The sequence below is a fragment of the Vanacampus margaritifer genome, chromosome 19 (genome assembly GCF_051991255.1).
Source record: "Vanacampus margaritifer isolate UIUO_Vmar chromosome 19, RoL_Vmar_1.0, whole genome shotgun sequence".
Taxonomy (NCBI): Eukaryota; Metazoa; Chordata; class Actinopteri; order Syngnathiformes; family Syngnathidae; genus Vanacampus; species Vanacampus margaritifer.
The window spans coordinates 15833127-15859674 of NC_135450.1; the positions used below are offsets into that span (position 1 = coordinate 15833127).

The following is a 26548-nucleotide window of genomic DNA, read 5'->3' on the forward strand; positions in this document are numbered from 1 at the left end:
TGGTAAGATGTGTATTTTATATATATTGATACATATTAAATATATACATATTTTACTGTTAATAACGTTAACAACTGCTGCATGCCTCTTTAAGTGATTAAAGCACATTACTATGCCCCCCCCCCCTCCCAAAACGTTGGCAAAACCTTAAAACTGAGACAGAACATTTTCAACTCAGGACAAAAATGTACAGATGAAGAGATAGTTTTTATTTCAGTGTGTTCTTGTAATAATGCCTCTTTTTGCTGACAAACAATGAGTACTTTGCACACATTGAAGGACTTAGACAGGGATCAACAATAATAATAATAATAATAATAATAATTTTAAAAAAGCAGTTAGTTATTACAACCAAGCAACTGATGAAGACAAAAAGAAGTCCAAAATATGAAAAATGCAGATTTATTCGAAATGTATGAAGTCAGTCACTCATTCCACACATCTATAAATGATTCACGTTGCTCGGAAATAAATTAGGAACATATTGAAGCTGCTGGGCTAGCTGCTAGCTACATTAGCATGGTGAAGCTATTAGCTGTTGAGCTAGCTGCTGTCCAGTTTAGCATGTCAAAGGTATCAGCTGCCGGGCTAGCTGCTAGCTACATTAGCACCTTGATGGTATCTCCATGTTGACTCGGTTGCTGAGGTAGTAGTCACCATGTTTGCGCTACAGTATCATGCGATGCGATCTTGTTTGTAGAATTTTGGCAGCCAGCTCACGAGCTGCTAGCTATGACCCGGAGGTATGGCATCAGTGAACTGAGAATGACGTTGTTTACCACCCGCCAGCGATACAAATGTGTGCAAAATGACCACAAAGACTCGCTAATAGCTTAGCACCAGAGAGGCTGTAGTCGAGTTGTTGTGAACATGCGACCACAAGCTGCTACTCATAATCATGTTCAAAATGTTCCCGAGACAAAATCTCATCATGGATTGGATTTGTTTCAAACAGAAACATGCCGATGATAGAAGCTCCACTTTGAATTTGAGTTTCTTTGTTTGGAGCGCTGTAGAGTTAACTTCACGGCTGCACAGGTGTAATCACATCCTCGAATAACTTTGTTTTGCCAAGCAGGAAGTAAATCCTACATGCATTCGCTTACACGCACAAGAAAACACAGCAGCACCTTGAAGTCCTCTTTCAAAGCATTCAAAGTGATCCACTTTTGTCTGCTAATGCAAGTTTGTACCTGAGATGAAAAACAGATGAAACCTTCACAACAAAAGTTGGATGGATGTCTGATTAAGAAAATAAAAACAGAGTTATGTGAAGTGTCGACACGGACAATAATTCAATAATCTAAAGACATTCTAAATGAGACCAAAAGGGTCGAAAAATGGGACCGTTTGATGTTGTTCATTCAAATCTACTGTACTCGTTGATATTGTTACACAAGCTCAGACCATCTTTGACTGATTTCCTCCAACAAGCCCGCTATTCAACACAAATTTCTTGCTTTGAATCTTTTCTTACAAATATGACCAATCGATTGTAACTTGAAAATAAACAATGATTCATGACAAAAACTCTCAATATACAGAAATGTTTTCTTTCAAACTTGAAATACTTGAAAGTCATCACAGTCCTTTTTTTTTGGGGGGGGGGGAGACGTTTCCTATCTACAAGAGTCTTCCTGTCGATGCGGGAAAGGTCACGATGGACTGCAGGCGGCCACCCACACGCACGCACACGCACGCAGGCACGCACACACACGGAGTTGTGAGGAAAGATGCACCTGTAGTCCAGAGCCAAGATGCTTCCCTCCGGCTCATGGTCATCGTCCTCGCATCCCGACGACACGTCCTCCTTGTCCTGCCAGCAGTCCCGCGGGATGACCTCCCTCGGGGTGGGGGGGGGAAGCTGGACTATTTCAGACTTGCGCGCGGCGCCCTCGCGTTAGCTTCCTGTTTCGCACGAGTCCAGCAGTGGCTAACCAAGACGAGAAACGGAGGTGTGGGGACGCGGCGGCGGCGGCGGCGGTGCCGGTGATGGTTGGTGTCCGTGCGCAGGAGGTGTCATTGGTTGTTGAGATAGCCCAGTCGTCTGCAGAGGATCTCGAAGATCTCGGCGATGCACAGCAGGATGGTGATGACGGTGAAGGTGTACATGGCGCTCAGGAAGATGGTCTTCTCAAAGTGTTCGGGCACCATGCACTTGGTCACGTTGAAGGTCTTTTCCAACGCGCTGGCATCGCACATGTAGAGCGGGTGCACCTGAAACACACGAGCGAGAAGGAAAAGAAGAAGATCCGCAAAAGGTTGAATCCAAGCAACTGGACTATTTGTTGAAGAAGTTCCAGCTTGGCTCCAAACGGATGCTCCAGTTTTGGATTCAAGGCGAAACGTTTTCAACTCAACTCTGCCGAGTTTGAAAAAAAATGGACAGTGGCTTGTCTGTGCAGAGGGAGGTCTACGGGGGCAGCAACTAAGAAAAGCTCGATTCTCTCCACCTAGACCTCCAAGGAGCAGCTGCTCAAATGATCTTTCAAGTAATGAGTAAACACAAGTATGGATAGTAGCATCGGTATCTTAGCATCAGGTTCTTTAGGACTCAACTGATCCAAACTCAAGCGGACCCGCTGTTATAAGACTTATTTTGAAAATCGTCAGACCTGGAAGCCAAAGAGGTGACTCTGAAGCCAGAAGGCAATAACTTCCAAAATGATGCGCAAGAGAACAGAGATGATGTAGAAGACGGTGTAGATGGGTCGCTCCAGGATCTCCTCCTGGTCAATGTTCTTGCAGGCGGCGTAGAGGTGAAACACGGCCCCCGGGACCAGCACCGTGACCAGCTGTAACGCCCAGAACACCTGCAAGATGGCCGACACGGGGAACGTAAGGAAACGGTCCTCAACAGCCCGTCTTCGGTCCGTCCGTCGGACAACGAGAGCGAGCGCGAGGTGGTTCGCGGTACCTGAGGCGTTATGGGTCTGAACTGGTTGTAGCAGTACAGGTTGAGTTCTCTGCGATCCGGGTCGCAGCTGAAGTGGAGCGCTTCATTTCCGTACACAGCGAAGCCCAAAACTCCCAGGAAGAACATCCGCACCGAGCCGAAGAACAAGGTGTGGAACTGGCCGATGACCGTCGGAGGCCTGAGCTGGAAGCACACACGCATGCACGTGAGTGAGGCGGCATTGACGGCATGCGCGCACATACACACAGACAGACGGACGGACGGACGGACAGACAGGTGCACAGATGGAGGTGGAGGCCAAGTGAATGCTTCCTTTGTCAGCCACACAAATCGCTGAGGCCCTCAGCTGAAGGCTGAAAGCTTTTCAGCGTGCCACAAAAAGCCTCCATCAACTCCCCGTGCACCCAAACAACCTCCTCGGCCTTCATCATCCTCGCCGTTGAACTTCTTTCTCTCTTTTTATCCCTTTTTCCTTTCATACTCTCACTCCACGGCGGGCCGGAGGAGGACAAGCTGCTCTCCGCCACATACGAGCACCTGAATGGCGGGGTGACTTACGCATCCTTCGTAGAAGTTCTTGATGTAGTTTAAGGACATGTTTGGGCCGTCGGTCTGCGTCCAGGGCGCTTGTGGGCCCACATCGCACCAGCGACACAACCGCCCTCTGCCTGCTCGTCCCCAAAGCCCGTGTCAATGCATATTTTTTGGCCTTTTATCTACGCATCAATTGACTCGCTCAGTAGACACAGAGGGGCCAACAATGGCCCCGCAGGCCGGCTGCTCCCTGCATTCTAATCCCTACAGGACTCTGTCAGCGAAAAACACAACCTCCAACACTCGCACCATCATCGCCACAAACATGCTACAAAGACACAAAGCTGGCCTTTTTCGGCCCGGACAACGTCTTCTCGGGGCTCCCGTCGCCTCGCTTTCACCTTCAGCTGGCAACGCAGTCGTGCCCGATGCCATATATACAGTCGAGATTTATATTCATACGCATGATGAGTGGAAAGACAAATCAGCCGATAGGATCGTGAGAGGAAAACACAAAAGTCAGAAAGTGATGACAACACACCCTGCACTGCAAATACTTCTGGAAGAGCATTGACGAAGCTGCCGGTGTCCCAAATGCCAAACAAAGACGTCCCACTGAAGCAAAGCAAAACTACGTTTAGCAGCAAAGAAAAGTCAAGTCCACACACCAACCGTAATCCTGGCGGCGTGTTGTTCATTCCCCCCTCTTTTTTCCACTCACAGGTCCTAAACGCATGCCGGTCCCGGGATGCTGTGGAGGCCAGGGTCAAGTTAAGGCGCTGCGTCAAGGCCGCTTCCTGTGGGCCCTTTCACAATCAAGTAGACCGCCGCTCGCCGCCGGTGGCCCCGAGCAGACCCGTCCCGCTCGTCAAAGGGCAAGCGTGCCGTTTGCTCAGCGGCAGGCGCGAGAAGTCACGCAAACCTTTTGGAAAGGCGCCGCGGCTCCTGTCACGCTCTTACTTTGACGGTCCAGGCATGCAGCTTCCTGCATGTGCCGCTGCAGCCGTGGAAACTGACGAACCCCTTTCATGTTGTCATGTGACCGCATTGATGGACAAACTCGGGCGGCACACTTCAACCATGAAGATAGGAATGATAAAAAAAAAAAGCATGTTAGGCAAGGCAGCAATGCAATGTGGGACTTGAAGATAAGAATATGAACAAACGTGTCAATCGCAGTTTGATGAACTATGACCTACAGATCTCTCCTAGCTTCTCATGTTACCTCAAATCTCACAAAGGATTTTTTTGTCGCACTCTGTAACCTGCCTCAGCAGTGTAGCGCCATTAAGACTAAAACACATTCATAAATTAGATTTCCATCCAATTGTTTCCAATTCTTTTTTTAGCAAATTTACTGAAAATGCGCAAAATTCTTTTGTGAATATTGCGACGAGGACTCCGCCGCTGTAGGTGGCGGTATACAGTACACCATTTGACACAACTTTCTGCATTGTTTTATGCAAAACAACCCCATTTTTGCGGGTTGTTCTGTACCAAATGACCCAATTTTTCGGTTATTTGTGCAAAACTAAATGTTTTTTTTATGACCCATTATTGGGTTATTTTTTACCCAACTGCTTTTACAGTGTAGCCACTTGAGATTCGATTTCAAGTTTTTGTCCATCCATCTTCTACCGATTATCCAGGGTTGGGTCGCGGGGGGCAGCAGCTTTAGCAGTGAAGCCCCAGACGTCCCTCTCCCCAGCCACTTCATCTAGCTCCTCTAGATCCCAAGGCGTTCCCAGGTCAGCCGAGAGACACAGTCTCTCCGGCGTGTCCTGGACTCTAAAAACAGTTGGGTCAAAAATAACTCAACTATGGGTCAAAAATGGACCGGTCCTCTACTTGGGTCAATTTGACCCAACTTTGAGTCAAGAAATTGGTCTTTTAGTGTAAAGTAACTCATAAATATTCGTCAGATCCTTTATTTGGGTTAAAAAAAAAAAAGAGTGTAATTTTGTATATAAAAAAACTGAAAGTTGGGTAAAATTGACCAAAATTGCTAAATTTTTGACCCATGGTAGAGTGTCCCCGGGGCCTCCCGCCGGTGGAACATGCCCGCAACACCTCTCCAGCCACCTCAGCTGGTTCCTCCCAACGCGGAGGAGCAACTTTGGACCAGCTTTGCACAATTCTTTTGATTTTAGCTTTTGTTGCTAAGAGCAGTTGGATATTCTGCCATAGTTTTGTCAAAACGAGGCTGCGGGGCTTTGCCTTCACGTGCATGGCAAATGACTGACAACTCCTGTCTCTATTGGTTGTTTTTCCTCGGGCACTGTGCTTTCTTAGAAATCAAATTCGATTTTCAAAATGGGCCAGAGAGGGAGAAGTTTTTTTTTTTTTTTTTTAACAGACCATTTTACTGCAGGCATACTGACATTTGTAACAAATAACAACAAATGTTATTTTGCCCAACCTCCCATTAACTTGATTGAGGATGATGAGGTATTTTAAGAATCAAGTAAATGGGATGAGAAGAGTGAGAAAGGTCAAATAAGCTGATGAGGTTACGTGAGAATCAGACGATGATGATGATGATGGGGAATGGAGTTGTGTGATGAAGGTTGCTGAAGCAGCTTCCTTTCTCTCTCTCTCTCTCTCTGAGTGTGCGCGCGCGCGCACGCGCGTGTGTCAGAGCCATAAAAAGGAGTCTTCCTCGCGACGCGCCCGTCGCGACTCGTCCCTGCGCCACACGCGCACGTCACATCTCAAGCCAAACGCCGGCGCGCTTTTACGCGCGCGTCTTTACGCATCTTCCATCCAGTCCCGATGGACGACGACGTTCTGTCCCAGCTCGGCGCAGAGACGTCCGGCGCCAACTCGAGCGAGGGTCCCGGGGACGGCGGGGAGCCGGGCGCGTACGCGGTGGTGCGGGCCGTCATGACCTCGGCGTACACGCTGATCGTGCTGGTGGGCGTGCTGGGCAACGTGACGCTGGTGAAGATCTTCGTGAGCACCAGCGCCATGAGGAGCGTGCCCAACATCTTCATCAGCAGCCTGGCGGCGGGGGACCTGCTGCTGCTCGTCACCTGCGTGCCGGTCGACGCCTTTCGCTTCTTCTCCGAGGACTGGATGCTCGGGGAGGCCGCGTGCAAGCTCCTGCCCGCCGTGCAGCTCACTTCCGTCGGCGTGTCCGTCTTCACGCTCACCGCGCTCAGCGCAGACAGGTAAAGTGCACGTTCTCCTCATCAGCTATCCTCACTCAAGATCATCTCCTTTACTTTTTTTTTATTATCAGCATCGTCATCGTCACTTGTCATCATAATCCATCATGTGGAAATGTGGATCTTTCCTAAGCTTTTACGAATCCTGACGAAAACCCTAAATTAGCTATTCACATGCCTTTGTCACTCAATCAGATAAAGCAAACTTTTTATTTGTGGATTTATTTAAATTTCCACCTAATACAAAAAAGGATGCTGACACTGGGAACTACCTTACAATTTTGACTTTTAAGTCACTTGCTTCCAATACGTTCTATTTGAAATGTTATTTTTAAGTGTCCCAAAAACAGATTTATACGTTTGTTTGTTTTTTATGCTACAGCATACAGAAGGTTTTGATGCAGCCTCTCAATTGCAGAGAACGGGTGAAGCAATGGTAGTAACTACAAAAACGGCCAGCAGGTGGCAGCAGAGTATAAGAGATCAACCAGAGCCATGTTGCAAACAAGATGATTTCCCCACAGTTCTAAAAAGATTTGTGAATAATTATTAAACCTAGCTATATTTTAATGCCAATTGCTGCAAAACGGAAACAGATAGAAATATTTGAAAAAAAAAAATCCTGATGAGAGATCTCGCTTTTGGCAGTTTTCATATTTTTATAGCAATAGAAAACAATATTCTGTCGGCCTTGCAAAATCAGTCAAAATTCGGTAAAACAGACGGGAGCAAAGGGGGTTCCTTCAGTGAAAATGGCTGCGAGTGAATGAGTTGAAAATTTTATAAAATAAAAGAAATTATGTTGAAATTTTTTTTTTTTTTTTACAGTAGAAAACTTTAGGCAAATACTTACTTGCTTAGTTTTTAAATTATCTTAACACATGCTGATGACCCTGGAAGCTCCCTGCATTTTTTATTTTTAGAATTTTTAAACAAAGTTGTCAATTCTTAAAATGCTTAGGAAAAAGTAAATCTAAAAAATGTTGACGCTAATATTTTCTCTTTTACTGCAAATGAATAATGGCTTGAAATATTGGTTATCCGTCTCCTTGACTACTAATAATTGGTATCAGCCTTGAAAAACAACGGTCTATTACTAGTCGAAAGTCAGCAATGTTACTCACAGACCCGCCTCCTGCCTCACTTCATAATTCTTTGTCTCATTTTCGATGGCCACTCAGCACACCGTCGCAATGTTAGGATGGTGCTACTTCCAGATGTGGTGATTGGTGTAAGCAGTTTTTTTGCATCAGGTCACAGCTGCATAGTGCTAACTTTCTCTAAACGACAGTTACATAAATGATCATACTGAAAGAATGTTAAAAAAAAAAAAAAAAAGAGTGATCATTTTCTACATTTCCTCACTGAGCTCTAAATATGAGGCTGTAAAAAAGAATCCTGTTTTCCCGTTGAGGTGCTGGATTGAAATGCTTCGTCAAGGATTTAATTGCAGCGAGTCGAGTGTCAATCACGCCGTCTCCCCAAAGAAACGCTGACCTTCATCACTTCTCACCAGGCGCAAGATGAGATGTTATTTCCTGACGCGTCCTCGCTATCACACGATATAATCCCGCCGGCCACCAATCAAAGGCCGAGGATGCGCGCACCGAACACGCCCGTAATTAGCAATTAAGGTCCTAATGGGCCAAACGCTGATGCCAGACGCCCTCCGAGCGGAAAGAGGAGCAAACACAGAGCAGAAAAAGGCGTGACGAAGAACACGAGTGACAGCTGAAGTGACAGACCGACTTCTCCTCAGGCCACACCGGCGACAACCGCAGAGGCGCGTCGCGACGACGAGCGTACGTCGCTTACAGAGCGCTTCGACGCTTTTCCTCATCTTTGACGCTTTTGATGACAATTTACTGAGGCTGCTGACACTCCGGCGTGTCCGTTTGCTCTTATTTGGTGACGGATTCAATTGGTTGAAAAGTTCATGACGGTTTGATGACATTTTGCAGATGGGTTGGAAACAAACTCCAACGCTATGTAGAATAGTTCTCGCCAAGAATACACGTAGCAGCGTTCCATATTCAGGATACAAGAAAAAATAAATGTACATGTAAATGTATCCCATGGGAATGCTAAGCACACGTCTGTGCAACCTGTGATTGAAATGAGGCCCCAGGTCTCTCCTGCCGCTTGGCAGGCCACTTTGTCAACCAATCGTCAGTATCTGAAAGCCGAGAGTAACAGGAAGTCATTTGCCGATGGCTCAGTTCCTCAGCTGACCCTGATGGTCTTTAATGAGCCCATCAAGGTCTCTAACGAGCTCCTCCGGGGCCCGAAGCTTCATCAGGATCACGACGAGTAGCCTGATGACTCATCACTTGGTGTTTGCCTTTCTTTCTTTTTGTCACTGCAAGACGGCTCCTCCCTTTATTTCTCATGGAAACGTAACGAGTTGCAAGTTTGGATGACCTTTGAGCTCACTGGCGTAGTTTGGGTATCATAACATTTTTTCATGTGACACCTCCACAGCAGCAGAAATTCTTCATCATTGAGGTCTTTGGATTTCTCAAAGGCGCGGTGGAAGGATGCTGGTCCGAAACTCAGTAGGCTTGTAGTCTGGAAGGGCATCCGTCCATACTGCCAACATTTCATCCAAAAATACTGTCATAACAAGTTTGCGCTATATTATTTATTTGGCTGCTACTAACATAACTATGAGATTCATTTTCCAGAAATCATTTCCAATTTCATTTCGAGCTGTGGGCCGTGACCGGAAGAACAAGATCCCGGATACAAGCGGCCGAAATGAGTTTCCTCCGCAGGGTAGCCGGGCTCTCCCTTAGAGATAGGGTGAGAAGCTCGGTCCTCCGAGAGGGACTCAGCGTCGAGTCGCTGCTCCTCCACGTTGAGAGGAACCAGTTGAGGTGGCTCGGGCATCTGGTTCGGATGCCTCCTGGACGCCTCCCTGGGGAGGTGTTCCGGGCATGTCCTACCGGCAGGAGGCCCCGGGGACGACCCAGGACACGCTGGAGAGACTATGTCTCTCTGCTGTCCTGGGTCCCGTCGGATGAGCTGGCTGAAGTGGCTGGGGAGAGGGAAGTCTGGGCTTCCCTGCTAAAGCTGCTGCCCCCGCGACCCGACCCCGGATAAGCGGAAGAAGACGGACGGACGGACATTTCCAATTTAATACATTAAGGGGCGGGGCCTAAACATTCACGCTAGGACATAACCCAACTTGTTCTCAGCCACCGGAAGGAAGCATGACATCGTAGGAAGTCCATATTTGGACATATGAGGCGTGATCACAATGAGCTCAATGACCTTCATTGCTAGAACATGTCCTGGCTTCTTTTGAATCACCGGAAGTGTGATGTCATAGGAAGTCCATATTTGGGCATCGGGGCGCTCAATGACCTTCATTGCTATGACATGTCCCAACTAAGGTACAAGGCGATCGTGAAGCCCATGGACATCCAGGCGTCCAGCGCCGTTTTGTGGACGTGCGTGAAGGCCACCGCCATCTGGCTGCTGTCCATCCTGCTCGCCATCCCCGAGGCCGTCTTCTCTCAGGTTGTCTCCATGCAGGTAACGCATGCTAATGCGAACCCCAGATCAGGCGACGCTATCATGTCAGACACTTGACATTTTTTCATTCCGTTGTCTCCACCTTCTCAGGGTCAGAGGGGCAACGAGAACGTGACCTTCCTCAATTGCGTGCCGTACCCTCTGTCCGACCAGACACACCCCAAGGTCCACGCCGTCATGCTCTTCCTGGTCTACTTCCTGTTCCCACTGGCCATCATTTCGGTGTACTACTACCATATTGCGCGTACGCTGATGCGCAGTGCACGTGACATGCCGGGGGAGGTCAGCGAGCACACCAAGAGACAGGTCAGCCCTTGTTGATGATGATCGTGACACACACACAAAGTGGAAGTCAACCGTAAACATTTATTGACATGAATATGTCATATGTGACCTCACTAGCCTAAACATGACATTCTGATTAATATTACATTTGTGGAATATCGCAGCGACTAATCACAGCTCACCTGTTTTCTGAAGCTGCGCTGTGATTGGTTGTTAACTAAGAACCGAGCAACATTGATGTCATCTTCGCTCGACAGCAAGTGGCAAAATGGCCGCCTTCTGGTATTGATAAAAACTGCTGGATTTCGCTGCTTAACTCATATTCCAACATTAATCAAAATACCATATTTAGACTAGTGGGGCTGCGTAGAACATATTGTCAATAATTTGTTTGGGGGTTGACTTTCCCTTCAGTCATTCAAACCCAAAAACGTGTAAATACATTTTTAATACTTTGTCCTTCAGTCCCCAAAACGTATTTATATGTTTTTATTTATTTATGCAAGAGCATACAGAAGGCTTTGGTGCGGTTTCTGACATGAAGAGGTGGCTTAAAGCAATTCTAGTTATTACAAAAAAAACGGTCAGCTGGTGGCAGCAGAGTATAAGAGATCAGCCAGGGCCATGTTGCAACAAGCTCTTTTTGACAGTGTTTTCACCAGGAATGCGAATATTGATTAAACTATATTCGAATGCTAATTGCTGCAAAACGGAAACAGATACTTTTTTTTTTCCTGATGAAAGAAGAGACTCTAATCTTTCTTTTGGTAGGTTCCATGTTTTTATAGCAATCGAATACAATATTCTGCAAAATCAGTCAAAATCCAGTAAAGCAGCCGGGAGCGAAGGAGGTTGCTTCAGTGAAAATGGCTGGTAGTGTTAAATACAGACAATGTGGTTGCAGTATAAAAATCTCCTGGCCACACTTGAGCGTGGTTAACCACAACTTTACGGGCCGCGCTGCCGAGACATTGTAGGCCAAATAACACAAAACACAGCACTTAAGGGGAATTGTTTTTCCCCTTCAGGTCGCACTGTAGGTATAACTTGATATCTAACTGCACGTAGTGGTGGGCCGTTATTATCAATAAGTGGCAATTGAGCAAAATGGCTAAGCTGAAATGAGGGTACCGAGCACTTGCAGTATGTGGTGGGGGGGAGGGGATTGTCTTGATTGTCTCAGCTTGGCCAGATTTTAGTCCCACCCAAAATATCCAGACAACAGAGAGGGTGAGAGAGAATTTCACGCTATAGGGCTTTTGATGTGGGTTCCCTCAGCGCCTCAATTTTGACGGACAAATTGGACCTTTGCCAGTATGGCAAATATGGGAAATATTGACCTTGCCACAGCCCGTTTCAACGCGTCATTAGAGATGCGGCGAATTGAGACAGAGAACCCTGAAATAGCAACATCATAAAGTGGAGAGAGACCAGAAAAGGAGTCACGTGCTCCCTATTATGTGTTCCAGTTAAGAGGTGTGCGGAAGCATTTTGAACTGGAGACGTTAAAGGGAGAGCTGGTTGACTCCAAATTCGAGTCGGCCTACATTACAGTTACCCGGCCGAGATGTGATGAAGGAATGATGAAGTCCACGGTCTTCAAGACATAATAAAAGCAGTTTTGAAGTCATCATCTGTAGTGGCACAGAAATCTGACGATCATAATTTCCATGCATTCTCAAAATGGAACCCAGACGCAGCAAGAACAGCGGCCCTAGAATTGAACCCTGTGGAACCCCTTAAGACAGTGTAGCCAAGCAGAACTAAGAACCGCCAAGGCTTGCTCGTGCACGATCGTGTCTGCCAGTTTGGAGCACAATCAGTTATGAGTACTACCACTAATTGCCACAAGGTGCTGCAACTGAGCCACACAAGTTCTTACGAGTCATTTGCCAGGGAGGATGCTTCTGAAAAATCTAATTCTTCAAATGAAAGTGCCACAGAAGTCATGTTAACAGTCTTTAAATCTTTAGCTTGTACTTCTTTCACTTCCGATTATTATTTTATTTTTCAGCTGCACATGTTTTTTTGTTTGTTTTAAATGAAGCCACAAGGTCCAGTATGGTTCGTGACGAGGAGTGAAATCAGGAGTTGAGATACTGTGTTTACAAAAGTCAAGTCAGAACTGGTCAAAGAACGGACCTGCAGTAAGAGGGTTGAGGGTCCTTCAAAAAGCATGCGATCAAACTTGGGCATTAGCGAGGCTAAAAATTCAGAAAAGTCCTTTCCAAAGTCATGATTGCATTTCAGAGGTCGTTACATTGACCAGCACACGGTAGCAGGTGGAGCGAGCCATTTCTCAAGGCACCGTCCTCAGCACCTGGAAATTCATCTTGCGCTGAGAAACCTGAGAAGCAGTCCTTCTCTCTTGTGCGTGTGAACCCCTCAGCTGCAAAAATACTTTCGGCTAGACTCCATCGACAAATGTCGCCCCGAAGGTGATGGCTCGCACCTCGGACTCACCATCCAACACACACACTGACACAAAAATACACACAAGCAAATCTACAACTACACGCGTTCAAGTGTTGATGACGATGAAGAGGAGGACGACACGAGCACTTGAGGAATATTTATGATGGGGGCGACCTTTCAAAAAGCGTCTCGGGCCAGCTCATCTTTTTATTCCTTCAACTCCTCGTGTGACCTCCAGATGTCATCTTTAGCCTCCAACGCGACACAAAAGCAAACAGAAACAGCCAGGAAGTCGGCGGGCAAGGACAGGAAGTGAGAAATTGAGAGCACGTCAACAAGCTGCGTTCTTATACTGCATTCGAGGAAAGTGGGAAGTCGGTCTTTTCCGGCTTCAAACCGGGTAGCGTGTACGGGAACGCCCCATTGAACTCGGAAATTCCACTTGCGAAGTCGGGGGAAAAAAGTACCCCGACTTGACCGATGGACTACAATGTGACGTCACTCTGCAATGGCGACCCCTTTGGTAAAACACAATTTAAATCGAGTATCAAACTAGATAACTTTCTTCATTCATAAATATTCAACATAACTCCACAAAACACGTATGCTGCTATCACCTTGCATGTAAATTATTGGTGAACCACTGAACTGTATGGAATGCTTATGACATAGGATAAAAACAATAAATGAGCAAAGGCAAGTTTGCTGGAGGTCAAAATGCGTTTTGAGGACCAAAATTAAAAAAAACAACAATTTATCACTCTCCGCCATTTTGGTTGTTTACTTTCCCCGCGAACGAAAATTAGGAATTGGGACGCGCCAACTGGGAAAAGTCCAACTTCCGACCTTCCTCGAATGCAGCATTATTCGAATAAAATTGGCTTTGTGAGCTCCTCCAATCACAGTTGGACACCTCCACGTCCTCGCAAACAGTTGCAACATATAGAATGTGGCACAAACGGGGAACATTCGTGCAGTCTGTCCAAATGGAGATTTCAAGCAAGAACCGTCAACCCCTAAATCTCTCTCAAGACCATTAACACAGAGACATTTAATTAACATTGGTTATTTATAAGCACACATGCATTTCATTACAAACGTAGGCACTTAAAACACACGCACACACACACACGCAAGGATGGTGTGGTTTGTGCGTGCGTGTCTTGCGTCTCCACGGCAACCATCAAAGGTTGACGTCAAAACAAAAAAAAGGCATCAGGTGTGCGTGCGCGGCCCTTAGCTGCTGCTGACTCACAAAAGGAAGTTGAATGTGTTGACATCAGGAGGTCAAAAGGTGCTGAGGTGAGCGGCGACCATTCTGACGTTTTTTTTTTTTGTGAACCCCGTCAATGACATAATGCCTCCTTTCTCGCTCCAGAAACGTGGAGAACAGGCTGGCGTCGCTTTGAGCCACAAGCACATATGATGGCATGAAATAATTGCAATGGTGGCCACTCGCATATTGTTCGTGCCAAGTCTAAGCACATAAGTCTTAAGTCAAGGGTTGAAGTGCTGCGGGTCGGCAGCAACCTGTCCTGATTGGTCCACGCAGGATCCTCTACAGCGATTTCATTTCGATCATCGCGACTGAGCCGCATCTGCGAGCAAATGACCAAGTGGGAGGAGAGAAAAGAAAAATCCAGATGTAAGGCGAGGCAAGAGACAAATGGCATACTGGAGGTGGTTTGACCTGAGGTCGCACAGGTCACAAGTCACTGTGGCAAAAATCAAGCCGGGCAACTGGAGTCTCAACTCAAATTTCAATCAAGACAAGTTGAGCTGCGTTTCCACCAACAAGCCCAGGATCTTTTTTGGGCGATCTTGCAAGGGTGCTGAAATAGCCCACAGCTGGGTGATGCTGCCCTCTAATGGATTATCCGTGCAATGCATGTGTCAGATCATATACTTCAGTGTTTTAATGGAGAGAAAAAAAAGAATATACTCATGAAATAGAGGGCTCACAAAATGTCTTGTATTTAATACGATACGTTTGGTTTTATAGGGTTAAGCAAGTCAAAGGTCAAAGATCCGGTTTAAGCCCACTACTATTCAGTTTGTTCAATTCTGAGTTAAACGGTAAGACGAACCCCTGTGGTGGGTTTTCTACGCAGAAGACAGCTTTAGTAGCAGAGAAGCCCGACAAGGTTGCAAAGTTGAAATATCTTGATTGGGGAAAGACGTTACAGATCTTGCACAAGATGGCTGGAACAACTGAAGAGTTGAATAAAAGCAGACATCTCCAATGAGTTTTTTTCTTGGTTCCATGTTGAAGCTACCGCCAATCTCCCCCACCAATGACTTTCAATGAAATCATCTCCCTTGAACTGTTTGACGCGATTAGCATATTTGACACTCACTTTAGCAGCCAGGCCATGAGAAGAAACGAGCGCAGACCTGTTTGAGGACGTGTGTGATGAATTGGTGATGATGTACCGGCAAGTGACTGAGTTCAATAACAATGATGCGAGTTGCAGCAAAAGCTTTACGGCACCTGAAACTTTTATTTTTGACACATTTTTCATAGGCGTTTGGTTTCGTAGCATTCGTTAATGCAACATGAAGGGCAGGCTGCTAGTAGACTTGGCTCGGATTTAGCGCGAGAACTCATCAACGTGAGGAAAGCATCGGGAATGTGAGAGAAAATGAAAATGCTAACATGGATCACTGGAGTGACTAGAAAAGACTTACAAGTCTCAAAAACGTAAAACTGGTGACATAAGTCTGACTCACGCGAGTCACAACACGACACAAGCCCCCCCACCTCTCCTGCTAACACGATGCTAACAATACACAAACGGCTAACGCGACGCTGTCCCCGCAGATGGAGACGAGGAAGCGCCTGGCCAAGATCGTGCTGGTCTTTGTGGGTTTGTTTGCACTGTGCTGGCTCCCCAACCACGTCCTGTACCTGTACCGCTCCTTCCACTACCAGCAGATGGATCTGTCGCTAGCCCACCTGCTGCTAACGCTGCTAGCTCGCGTCCTCAGCTTCTCGTCCTCCTGCGTCAACCCGTTCGCGCTCTACCTGCTCAGCGACAGCTTCCGACGACACTTCAACAGGTTTGGACGCTGCCGGGTCACGTGTACGCACGCACGCACACATCGTTCTACACACAATTTCCCCGCCTGCCTGTGACGTTGACGTGATGCGAAAGGTGGCAAATCCAGGTTCAGAAAGTAAAAACCTTGCCACAGTTTGGCTTTAGCCCCAGGGATAGCTAATTAGCTCCCTAGCTAGCTCCCATGTAGCTTGTGTACCTGCTAGCTAGATAGCTAGATAGCATCAGGGGCTAAAGCCAAACTGTGGCAGGGTTTTTACTTTCTGGATTTGCCACCTCTGGTGCGATGCTGCTAACACTAATGCTAACACTCTGTGTGTTCATGTGTGTGTGCGTTTTTGTGCGTGTCAGTCAGCTGCGATGTGGCGGCGGCAGCGAAGGCGTGCGTCCTGACCGTCAGGCGAGCTACCTGTACAGCACGTCCCACATTCGTCTGACCTCCACTAAAAAAGCCACACCCACTGTCGCCGTCGGCAACAGGCAGGAAGTGTGACCAAGAAGCAGGATGAGGTCACATGACTGTCGTCCCTGCTCGAACTCCACGAAAGAAGTCATACTTTCCTTCATCTGGAGAAAGTTTTACTTGGAAGGGATATATTCACTCATTCATGTTGACGGCAGTGTCCACAGGCAGCCATCTTTGTTTGGTGAAGTCACAGTTACGTGTCAACCCTAATAAAAGCGCACAAACTGTGTGTGTGCATGTGGGTATATGTATGCTATGCTACGTTAGCTCACTCAGCAAACCTTGAAAACTCAGGAAAAGCACCACGCAAAGAAAAAGAAAGATGGCGGCAGCAGTGACTGCAGCGTCCTGACAGATGGGGTACACGTGATGATGAAGATGGTGAAGAAGATGATGTGATAATATTGAAGGTGACGATGGAGAAGATGATGAAGGTGGACGACAATGTGATGATGATGATGACGGTGAAGATGATGAAGATGATGGCGAACTAAAGATAAAAATGCTGAAGACAGTGACGATGAAGATTGACATGATGATGCTGATGATGAAGATGACGACGGTGATAATGTTGAAGATGACGAAGACGATGGTGACGATGAAGATGTCGACAATGGTGATATGATTGACAATGGTGTTGGAGGACATGATGATGATGATGATGATGAAGACGACGGTGATGATGACAAAGATGGTGATTATGGTGACGGACCGTGGAGGTGGTGCGATGATGAAGATGATAAAGATAATGATGAAGATGGCAAAGATGATGATGGCGAGTGGAAATGAAATTGAAAGATGAAAAATCTCAAAATGGACATGCGCCTCGATCAAGTCTGGTGCGGCCATTGATGGCCTCCCCGGACCACTCGAGCACGCGTGAGCGTCATCGATGCGCGGCGTGCGGCTTCCATCGTCAATTAGGACAGGAAATAAGGATCGCCATTAAGTGGGGATCAAGAAGCCGAAAAAGGTGATCAGGATGCTCCGTCTGGCGACTAAGAAAACTGTGTGTGTGTGTGTGTGTGACATTACTGGAATATGCAAAACATTCGGCCCTGCTGGTGGCAAGGGAAATGTTTCGCAAAATAATGAAAATACATTAAAATGGAAATATCATTAAGGCGTATCAGAAAATAGCTTTTGTTGCTAACAAAATGAAACGGCTCACACACACATGCGTGCGCACACAAATACACGACAAACCTAGTAATAATGCCGACTACGTGTGCCACTGTGAAATGCTACAATCGGCGTGGAAGAGACAAAATTTGTGGTTATTTGTGAACAAGTGGAAGCAGCAAAACAATGTCAACAATGAAGACGATTATTTTTAGCACAAAGGTCAAACTTGTTTATATAATGTACATACAGTATACACAGTGTGGTGGTTAAAATAACTATTTGACTACTATTAGCGTTGTTAATTTTTTTCTTTATGGCTCCATGTAGTGGAGAGAGAGGGAACATTTATATTTACCCTCTCAAAGAACGTCATCTTCGCCCTGCGCAAAAGTGGTGACACCCGATTGGCTGCTGATTTCTACAACGCAATGAGCTCTTTTTTTCTGATTAGCTAATGAGGCCATAGGCGAGAAAGCAATCACATCCTTCCTAATTAGTCATTTTTCAGATCACACAGTCGCCTTGCATAAATACACGTTAAACACACAGAGAATAATTTCCCTTAAATCATCAATCAAACAAATTACAATAATATCAGAGTGGGATAGTCTGAGCCTTATTGCCGTTTATAGCCATCCATCCATTTACTACTCCTTATCCGGGGTCGGGTCGTGGATGCAGCAGCTTTAGGAGGGAATCCCAGACTTCCCGGTCCCCAGCCACTTCAACCAGCTCCTCCGACGGGATCCCAAGGCGTTCCCAGGCCACCCGAGTCTCTCACATAGTCTCTCCAGCGTGTCCTGGGTCGTCCCCGGGGCCTCCCGCCAATGGGACATGCCCGGAACACCTCTCCAGGGAGGCGTCCCGGAGAATTCCGAACCAGATGCCCGAGCCACTTCAGCTGGTTCCTCTCAACGCGGAGGAGCAGCGGTTTGACTCTGAGTCCCTCCCGAATGGCCGAGCTTCTCACCCTATCTCTCAGGGAGAGCCCGGACACTTTGCGGAGGAAACTCATTTTGGCCCTAACCCTTTGTATCCGGGATCTTGTTCTCTCGGTCACAGGTGAGAGTAGGAAAGTAGATTGTCTAGAAATTCTGTTCATAATAGCTATGAACAGAATCGGTGACAAAGGGCAGCCTTGGCGGAGTCCAACCCTCACTGGGAACGTATCCGACTTACTGCCGGCAATGCGGACCAATGCGCCGTTTATATCACTCTTTTATTTCTTATTTTGTCCAAATGTTGTGTGTGTGAGCGTATGCATGTGTACCTTGATGATTTGATCCTGGCAATCCAAGTCTCCGGGGAGCTGAGCTTCCTTTTATCTGTAGGAGGCAGGCCAAAGAGAGCAGCTTAGTTTACACACACAAACACACACACACACACACACGCCATAAGCGGTAATGAATGTGAAAATCGATTAGTTTCCAATTATCAGGATGTTATTAAAGTCATTTAGCTTTGCGCTAAAAAGCGTGAAAGGAAGTGAACATTTGTTGCATCCAATCACATACTAAAAAAATAAAAAACACCACACACACACGAATACACCTCAAACACACGCACGCGCTCTGTTACCATGACAACACACCCGCTCCTTCCCGTCACGTGCCACGCCCCCCCTCGAAGTGAGGTCGGTACCTGCCGCGATAGGCGCTTCGACACTTAAGCTAAATGCCGCCACCAAGTGGTCGCCACTGGAGTTGCAATGATGAAATTGGAGCTTCCCCACTTCGAAGGTGACTGTGAAGTGACGTCATCAACCCTCAACATGATGAACTCTAATCAGATTTTATAAACTGGTTGAAGATTGACAACTTTTTTTTACCCTTTGACCTCAAACTGACGGCTGCGAGGCCAGAATGTGGGCGGAGCCTAGTCAGATTATTTTGGGTGTTCAGCTGTTGACTTCATTCTCCTCATCATCTTCATCTTCATCGCTCCCTAGGCCGCCTTTGCTTCTCTCACCCGGTAAGTTTTCGCTTGACGTCAACTCGCTAGCACATATCTTACATTCGTACAAATGACTTTTGATGGGCTGAAAAATGGCAAAACTTTTTCTTTTATATGTACTGTATATTGTTATTGTGTTGTTGTTATTATACTGTCCATTTGTGAGTGTCTTTTCAAAGTAAAGTAGCTGCTGGCAGCTGACTAAAAAACGAAAAGAAAAGCAAATACAACAACTATACAATGAAATATAGAGAATATGAATAATTTTGTAATAGAGTTACATGGTCAATAAAATCAAAACAGGTGAAGCCATCATGTACGGTATTGGATGATTTTACATATATTTACAGCCTATATATTACATATGTACGTGTGTATTTGGATACAGCGTGTACTTTTTGTGGCGGCCCAACAGCCGCAGCTGTCGTGTTTCGTTCTTCAGCACAACAAGTTTCCTAATTTAGCTCGCCACTCGCTCGCCACTGTCGCCACCTTGGCTCCTCTAAACCTGTTGTCTCGTCCTGTCAGATGAGATTTATCCGGTATGTGGCGAGAAATTTCAAGCGCTCCTTCACTAGGCCGTTGGAAAAATTGCAGTTGTTTGTTTACGTTCAAATTTAGGCAGCTGACGCGAGGGATGTTTTGCACGCTGTGATCGCAGGATTACAATTTCAGAATCACACTTGGCGGTGCTTCAAACCCGTGACCTCCTGAGTGCCAAAGGTCAATGTTAAGGGAGCTCTTCTCGGATGGTTTCGTTTGAAAAGGACACTTATTTTAGTTATTGTGGTTTATGTTTTATGCAAGATATTCAGTACAGCTGAACTAGTTAAAGTGCTCGTTATACAAAATTGAGTCCAGATTTGCATCTTATTTAGCGTTTTTTTTAGCTTGTAGTACTAGCTTTGTGGATGTTAGCATTAGCACCGATGTGTTTGTATCACGTGTTAGTCAAATGTTTATTAGCGTTGTGTTAGTATGGTTAGCATGTTAGCAACAGATAAGCAACTGTTTAGCACATAAGAAAATGTTTTAGCGTCTTAGTGAGCGTCTTTTTAGCTTGTAGCACTAACTTTGTGGATTATTAGCATGCTGTAAGTTAGCATCACTTGTTGAATGAATATTAGTGTTGCGTTCCTATGTTTAGCATGTTAGCAAGGGATAAGCAACTGTTTAGCATCTTTCTAGCATCCAATTTAGCGGCTTTTTAGCTTGTATTACTAACTTCGTGGATGTTAGCATTCCATGTGTTAGTCGAATGTTTATTAACGTTGCGTTAATATGGTTAGCATGTTAGCATCAGATAAGCAACTGTTTAGCATCTTAGCGTCCTATTTAGCGGTTGTTTAGCTTGTAGTACTAACTTCGTGGATTAGTGACATGTTAGTGTTGCATTTAGCATGTTAGCATCTGATAAGCAACCGTTTACAGTTTCAGAGTACGTTTTGTGTTAGTCAAATGACTTATTTCCTGCTTGCTAGCGCCACCGTGAGGATGGAGACGTCGGTGAAAGTCACTGAGGTGTTAGCGCCCCACCCGCAAAATGAGCTAGCTCCGCCCCCCGCAGCCGATGACCCAATGGACGAGATCAGCAGGAGGCTGAAAGAGATCGTCAGCAGTAACGCTCAGGTTAGCCATCGCGGCGCTAGCGTCACGTGTGTTAGCATCACGTTTGCCAAAGCGTGAGATGTCGTGTGACCATTTCAGGTGGAGGTGGACGCGCATGATGACATCACTACGAGCGTCCAATCAGGTGCGGCGTCAGAGTCATGTGACATTGGCATCGTTGCTATGGGTGGATCTCATTTCTCTTTGCTAGCTAATCGATTCTTCGAAAGCAGCCTGGACGTTTTTATGACACCGGAGAAGAACTTTTGGGTCATTTTGATGTTTCGAGGAGCTTAGGACAGTGGTGTCCAAACTATGGCCCGGGGGCAATTTGGGGCCCACGGCATATACTAAAATAGACATTTTAGGCTAGTTAACTATTGGCCTTATATCCTTTAGCAGAAATCTGCTATGTAGCAATTTATCAAATTAACTTGAAAATAAACTTAAATTGCTTGCTTGATTGATCTTAGCATGTATAACAAATGAAAGCTATTTTGCTGTATGTGGCCCTCAACAAAGACGTTTGGACACCCCCTATCGCCTGTTCTTATTGGTCCAAATGTGCTTGTCGTTTATTTCTCACTGATGTTGTTGTAGAGGTTTGCTGCGTCGCAGACAGTCTGAGCGCTTTGTCATCTCCTGAGGAAAAACTTGATCACTTAATGAGGAAACACGACGAGCTGGTGAGTTGAGACTTCCTGTTGGAGCTTCTGCCGATCTTCCACTGTCAACTCACGTGCGTACGTGTGTGTGTGTGTAGTTGACGCGTGAACGTGGCGAGCAGAGGGTGGTTCGAGGTCTACGTGACAACATTTGCATCCTGCAGGCCGAGCGAAGCAAACTGGAAAGTTTGTGCAGAGATGTCCAAGACCACTACTACACACTCCGGGTGCACCACACACACACACTTTCCAAACCTTGAGGGCCAGAACTGGCAAAATTAAAAATAAATAAATGACTGAATAAATAAATAAATGAATGAAGGTGAAAATAAAAACGCATATAAAAAATATAATTCAAGAATTAAATACAAAAAAAAATAAATATAAATGGAAATAAAAAAACACAAAATATAAATATATAGCCTTGAATAAATAAAAATAAATACAAAAATAAAAAACAAGATTCTAAAAATAACAAATAAATGTTGAAATTGACAGAGCGTCTGCAGCATGAAATAAATGTGTTATTGATTGATATTTAAATTATATATATATATATATATATATATATTATATATATATATATATATATATATATATATATATATATATATATTTTTTTTGTAATTAATTTTTGAATTATATTTTTACAACCGCTTTTATTTTCACTTTTACTCCTTTATTTATTCATTTGGGCAGTTTTGGTCCTTCATATGAAATACCACGCCGAGTGTGATGCTAGCATGCTAACGGCCGCCTTTGGCCCCTCCGACCAGGACGAGGCCCTTCGCCGTTGCCGTGAGGATGAGGAGAAACGGTCCGACATGGCCGTCCACTTCGAGACGTCGCTTACAGAAATCCAGGCGCAGATCGAGCAGCACAGCGCCAGGAATGAAAAACTGTGCGAGGACAACGCCAAGCTGAGCCAAAAACTGCACTCGCTGCTGGAACAGTGCGAGCGCAGAGAGGAGGTCAGACGCAAAGACAAAAACGGCGATAAGGGCGCCGTGCCCCAGCTCATTACTCCGTGTGTGTGTGTAGAGTTTAGAGAAGATCAACCACCACCGCGACCTCCAACAGCAGCTGACCTCGGCCAAGCTGGATCAGGCTAACGTGCTGCTTGAGGAAGCGCAACAGAAACACCAACGCGAGAAGGAATACGTGAGTGGCTTCAGGCCTCGGCCGTTGGCGCTTTGTTTTGTGTGTCTGTGAGTTTGTGCCGTGTCGCCACGCCGCAGCTGCTGGCCGAGGCGGTGGACAAAACCCGAAAGTGCTTCGCCATGAAGGAGGAGGAGCTGAGCATGAAGAAGAAGGTAAATGAGACGGTCACACGTTTGCTCTCTTTCACCAGCTGCTGCGCGAGGCGGCTGGGTGGAAGCTGCAGACGCAAACGCTACGCCAACACGCCGCCGTCACGCACGCGCAGGTGATTACGCACGCAGGCGACACGCCCATTTGCAGCCTTCGGGACGCCGTCGCCAGTGGCTGAAAACCGCTTCCTGAAAAAAGGCTTCGGATTGCAGACAGATGCCACAAGATGGCGCCAAAGCAACACAGCAACTGCTGACTTACACGAGCCGTCGCTCAGTCCAGTTTTTGCTTTGCCCAAATTTGGTAGCGGAGCGTGTCAATGACTTTTATATAGTGCTGTCACTACCAAATATTTTTAGAATTAGTATAATAGTTTGGGATTATTTTTTATTATACACTAGTTTGTTTTTCTTACATTTAGACTTTTTTAAATTAGTTTAGTATTGTTTTGGTATCAGTTTTTTTATTTTTATATATGGATTATTTGTCAAGCACAAGATTAAAAGTTGTGTTTCCATTTTTTTTAATGTTTTTTTTTTAAACCACCATTTTTAAAAACCATTACATTTTGCGAACGTCTTGCGACTGTTGCTACTCTGAACGAACCCTGACAAGAAATCAACATTAGCTACCTTGCTAACGTTATTTTGGTCATATGGTGTACTGCTTATTTTCTTAATCTAAAATGTAATATATAACAACAATAAAAATGTTTTTTTGTGGACTAGAACGGATTAAGGGCATTTTTGAATTACTTCAATTATGATAAATTGTCTAAAATCCCTCAAATCAAATCCCGTTTCCAGTATCAATCAACAAACGGGACGGCAGAGAGCAACTTACAAATCCGTCAGACGGCAGGCAGCAGGCAGAGGCCGAGGCGGAAGTCCCGATAACAGGCAGGGTGCGAGAACAGGTTGGTCCAGAACCTGGTTGAGGTTTAAAAAGGCTGTGGAGTAACGCCGAGGAGGCACAGAGGTTCAAAAGAGAGCAGCGGACAGGTGAAAACAAAGTGGCTACTAACGAGGAGTCAATTCAAGCTACGGCACTCACAGGAAGTGGGTCTTCAAAATAAAAGCAAACCAGGAAGCGAGCACAACATGATTTAAGCTTGGCCATGGAATGAATTCAACTCGTAAAATTATATTTAAAAATTGTGAATATATTGACTTTTAATAATTAAAATGTAAATGTTTGGAGTTACGTTTGCGCGTATATTTTAACTCACAAGCCCTGTACAAGCATACATGCTAGTTAGCATCAAACATGCTTGTAATTTTTTTTTTTATTTATCGCGTGTGTTGTTTATTCCTCAAAAATTGGGTGCATTGAAATGTGTGTGACCTTGTCATCCTGCAGTTGGCGCTCTACTCCAAAAAGTTTGACGAGTTCCAGACGACGTTAGCAAAGAGCAATGAAATCTACGCTCGCTTCAAGAACGAGATGGAAAACGTACGAGATTTGTGTGTTTGTCCTCATGTACTGTTGACATCTGTTGCCGTGCCAGTACGAGCAGAATGCCAGCATCTACTTTTTTTTCTTCTTTTTTTTTAAGTATAATAACTTTCAATAAAACAATTAATTTAACCTTGCGCTAGTTGACACTTAGCCTGAAGCGCCACCCAATTTGTATAAAAAGGGAGCAATACATTAAAGAATTAGTTTGTCGTTTGTTTACTTCAGAGGTTAACTAAACTTCGGATGACCTAAAGAATAACTGCGGCATTTTGACAAATGGAAAAATAGATTAAAAGTTGCAGTGTGTAAACTTTAGATCTCGAAACGAGTGCCAGCTATGGAAGACCGGATCGACAGCAGCTGAGATTTAGGAGGTCATTTATGCTACGCTAAATTTATACACCGCAAATTAGCTTGGACTCACGTGTTGACGAGGATAAAATAAGAGTTGGCATCTGGGATGTAAATCGTGAAATTGTAAATCGTGCGGAGTTGTGCTGATGATGTCGTTGCCGTTGTAGTTGTGTTTGACTTGGTCCACTTCTGTTTGTCGATAAGATGTCTGAGAAGATGAAAAAGTTGGAGAAGGAGTCCAACGTTTGGAAGTTGAGGTTCGAGAATTGCAACAAAGCTTTGACGGACTTGTTGGAGGAGGTGAGTCACGTTAGCAAATTAGCACGTTAGCTTGTCTCCCTTGACTTTATCGCGGTCCTGTTCCTGCAGAGGAGCGAGAAGGGCAAAGAGTACGAAGTTTTCGTGGTGACCATCCACAAGCTGGAGAAGTTGTGTCGAGCTCTTCAGGATGAGAGGAAAATTCTGTATGCTAAGATCAAAGACGTCCGCCGGGCTACTGACGAGACCTCCCCCAAGGCGGAGTCTGCGCAAGAAAACCACGCCAATGATGCCGACAAGGACGCCAACGATGGCGTCATGACTGAGGAGATGCTGCGTTTGAGGGCCGAGCAAGAAAAATTGCAGGAGTTCGCAGAGTCCTTGAATGCGTCTCACAGCACCGGACTGGAAAATGAAGTGGACTCATTGGAAATGGAGAGACACTTGGACGACCTGGATGACGACCTCGTCGCGGCCGCGTTTGGACATTTCAACAAAACTCAGCGGCCGCAAGAACAAAAGCACCAATCAAAGCCAGAAGCAGAAGTTAAATTAGAACAAAAATCACAACCAGAACCGGAGGAAAAACAAAAACCAGAACCAGAAGTTAAACAGGATATAAAACAAGAACCAGAAGTTAAACCGGAAATAGAACAAGAACCAGAGCCACAAATGAAACCGGAACCAGAGGTTAAACCAGAACCAGAAATGAAACCGGAACCAAAAGTTAAACCAGAATCAGAGGTGAAACTGGCACCAGAAGTTAAACCAGAATCAGAGGTGAAACCGGAACCAGAAGTGAAACAAGAACCAGAGGTGAAGTTGGCACCAGAAGTAAAAACAGAACCACAAATGAAACCGGAACCAGAAGTTAAACCAGAACCAGAGGTGAAACCGGAACCAGAAGTGAAACAAGAACCAGAGGTGAAATTGGCACCAGAAGTAAAACCAGAACCAAACGTGAAACCAGAACTCGACTCACAACCAGAAGCTGCATCAAAAGCAAAAATGAACCCAAAACCGGTCTCAGGATCCTCTTCAGAAGTCATGACTGAGGTCAAAGTGTTGACCTTGACAGATGACCTCCAGCAGGCAGGAGCCGACGCCCCTCCCACCTCAGAAACCACACCCCCTGCACTGGGACCCCCCAAGAAGGAAGCTAAGAAAAACAAGAAGAAAAGGAACAACAAGATCCCTTGAACAGCTTTTTTTTTGGTGTGCATAAGGCTGCAATGTGTCCAAAGATCCACTGGATGGCGCTGTTGTATTGAACAAGAGACTGTCGCTTGATGGAAACGCCAGAGGAAGAAAAGAAAATTATTTCTTCGTCTTGTAACTTCAAAATGAATTCTGAAAAGATCAAATAACAAAAAGTCATCTAAATAAACATTTATTTGTTTGACTTTTGATAAATGTAACTTCTTCTTCAAAGCAGA

At 45.5% G+C, this 26548-nt stretch overlaps 3 protein-coding genes across 8 annotated transcripts; 2 read left to right on the forward strand and 1 right to left on the reverse strand.

The window, feature by feature from the left end:
• Positions 1-386: 386 nt before the first annotated feature.
• gje1a (gap junction protein epsilon 1a) lies at positions 387-24126 on the reverse strand. Of its 4 annotated transcripts, XM_077553385.1 has the most exons (5): positions 23886-24126; positions 18776-18830; positions 2918-3100; positions 2616-2813; positions 387-2217 (listed from the first exon to the last, which is right to left on the reverse strand). In XM_077553385.1, the coding sequence occupies exons 3-5, from the start codon at positions 3041-3043 to the stop codon at positions 2020-2022; spliced, it is 522 nt and encodes a 173-aa protein (XP_077409511.1). In that variant the 5' UTR covers positions 3044-3100; positions 18776-18830; positions 23886-24126; the 3' UTR covers positions 387-2019. The 4 variants fall into 4 exon arrangements, with proteins under 4 accessions (XP_077409511.1, XP_077409510.1, XP_077409509.1 ...); XM_077553384.1 differs by lacking the exons at positions 18776-18830; positions 23886-24126 and adding an exon at positions 4120-4549; XM_077553383.1 differs by lacking the exons at positions 18776-18830; positions 23886-24126 and adding an exon at positions 3993-4123.
• nmbr (neuromedin B receptor) lies at positions 6069-16609 on the forward strand. Of its 2 annotated transcripts, none has more exons than XM_077552976.1 (5): positions 6069-6621; positions 10014-10155; positions 10246-10461; positions 15677-15915; positions 16266-16609. In XM_077552976.1, the coding sequence occupies exons 1-5, from the start codon at positions 6224-6226 to the stop codon at positions 16405-16407; spliced, it is 1137 nt and encodes a 378-aa protein (XP_077409102.1). In that variant the 5' UTR covers positions 6069-6223; the 3' UTR covers positions 16408-16609. The 2 variants fall into 2 exon arrangements, with proteins under 2 accessions (XP_077409102.1, XP_077409103.1); XM_077552977.1 differs by having other exon boundaries at positions 16270-16609.
• On the forward strand, positions 19432-26514 carry LOC144039733 (beta-taxilin-like). 2 transcript variants are annotated; one of them, XM_077553376.1, is made up of 11 exons: positions 19432-19476; positions 20940-21087; positions 21166-21211; positions 21667-21752; positions 21830-21958; positions 22508-22702; positions 22773-22892; positions 22970-23044; positions 24402-24494; positions 25059-25154; positions 25224-26514. In XM_077553376.1, the coding sequence occupies exons 2-11, from the start codon at positions 20953-20955 to the stop codon at positions 26310-26312; spliced, it is 2064 nt and encodes a 687-aa protein (XP_077409502.1). In that variant the 5' UTR covers positions 19432-19476; positions 20940-20952; the 3' UTR covers positions 26313-26514. The 2 variants fall into 2 exon arrangements, with proteins under 2 accessions (XP_077409502.1, XP_077409503.1); XM_077553377.1 differs by lacking the exon at positions 22970-23044 and adding an exon at positions 23083-23157.
• Positions 26515-26548: the final 34 nt, after the last annotated feature.

What these genes read in the sequence shown, in the direction of transcription:
- gje1a (XM_077553382.1), bottom strand. Translation starts at nt 3,514, where the DNA reads ATGTCCTTAAACTACATCAAGAACTTCTACGAAGGATGC. An exon ending in AGAACTTCTACGAAGGATGC is followed by an intron (nt 3,101 to 3,475) that starts GTAAGTCACCCC and finishes GTGTGCTTCCAG; the next exon opens with CTCAGGCCTCCGACGGTCAT. An exon ending in GTCACCTCTTTGGCTTCCAG is followed by an intron (nt 2,218 to 2,615) that starts GTCTGACGATTT and finishes CGTGTGTTTCAG; the next exon opens with GTGCACCCGCTCTACATGTG.
- nmbr (XM_077552976.1), top strand. Translation starts at nt 6,224, where the DNA reads ATGGACGACGACGTTCTGTCCCAGCTCGGCGCAGAGACGTCCGGCGCC. An exon ending in GCGAGCACACCAAGAGACAG is followed by an intron (nt 10,462 to 15,676) that starts GTCAGCCCTTGT and finishes CTGTCCCCGCAG; the next exon opens with ATGGAGACGAGGAAGCGCCT. An exon ending in TTCCGACGACACTTCAACAG is followed by an intron (nt 15,916 to 16,265) that starts GTTTGGACGCTG and finishes TGTGCGTGTCAG; the next exon opens with TCAGCTGCGATGTGGCGGCG.
- LOC144039733 (XM_077553376.1), top strand. Translation starts at nt 20,953, where the DNA reads ATGGAGACGTCGGTGAAAGTCACTGAGGTGTTAGCGCCCCACCCGCAA. An exon ending in AGTGCGAGCGCAGAGAGGAG is followed by an intron (nt 22,703 to 22,772) that starts GTCAGACGCAAA and finishes GTGTGTGTGTAG; the next exon opens with AGTTTAGAGAAGATCAACCA. An exon ending in TGACGGACTTGTTGGAGGAG is followed by an intron (nt 25,155 to 25,223) that starts GTGAGTCACGTT and finishes CTGTTCCTGCAG; the next exon opens with AGGAGCGAGAAGGGCAAAGA.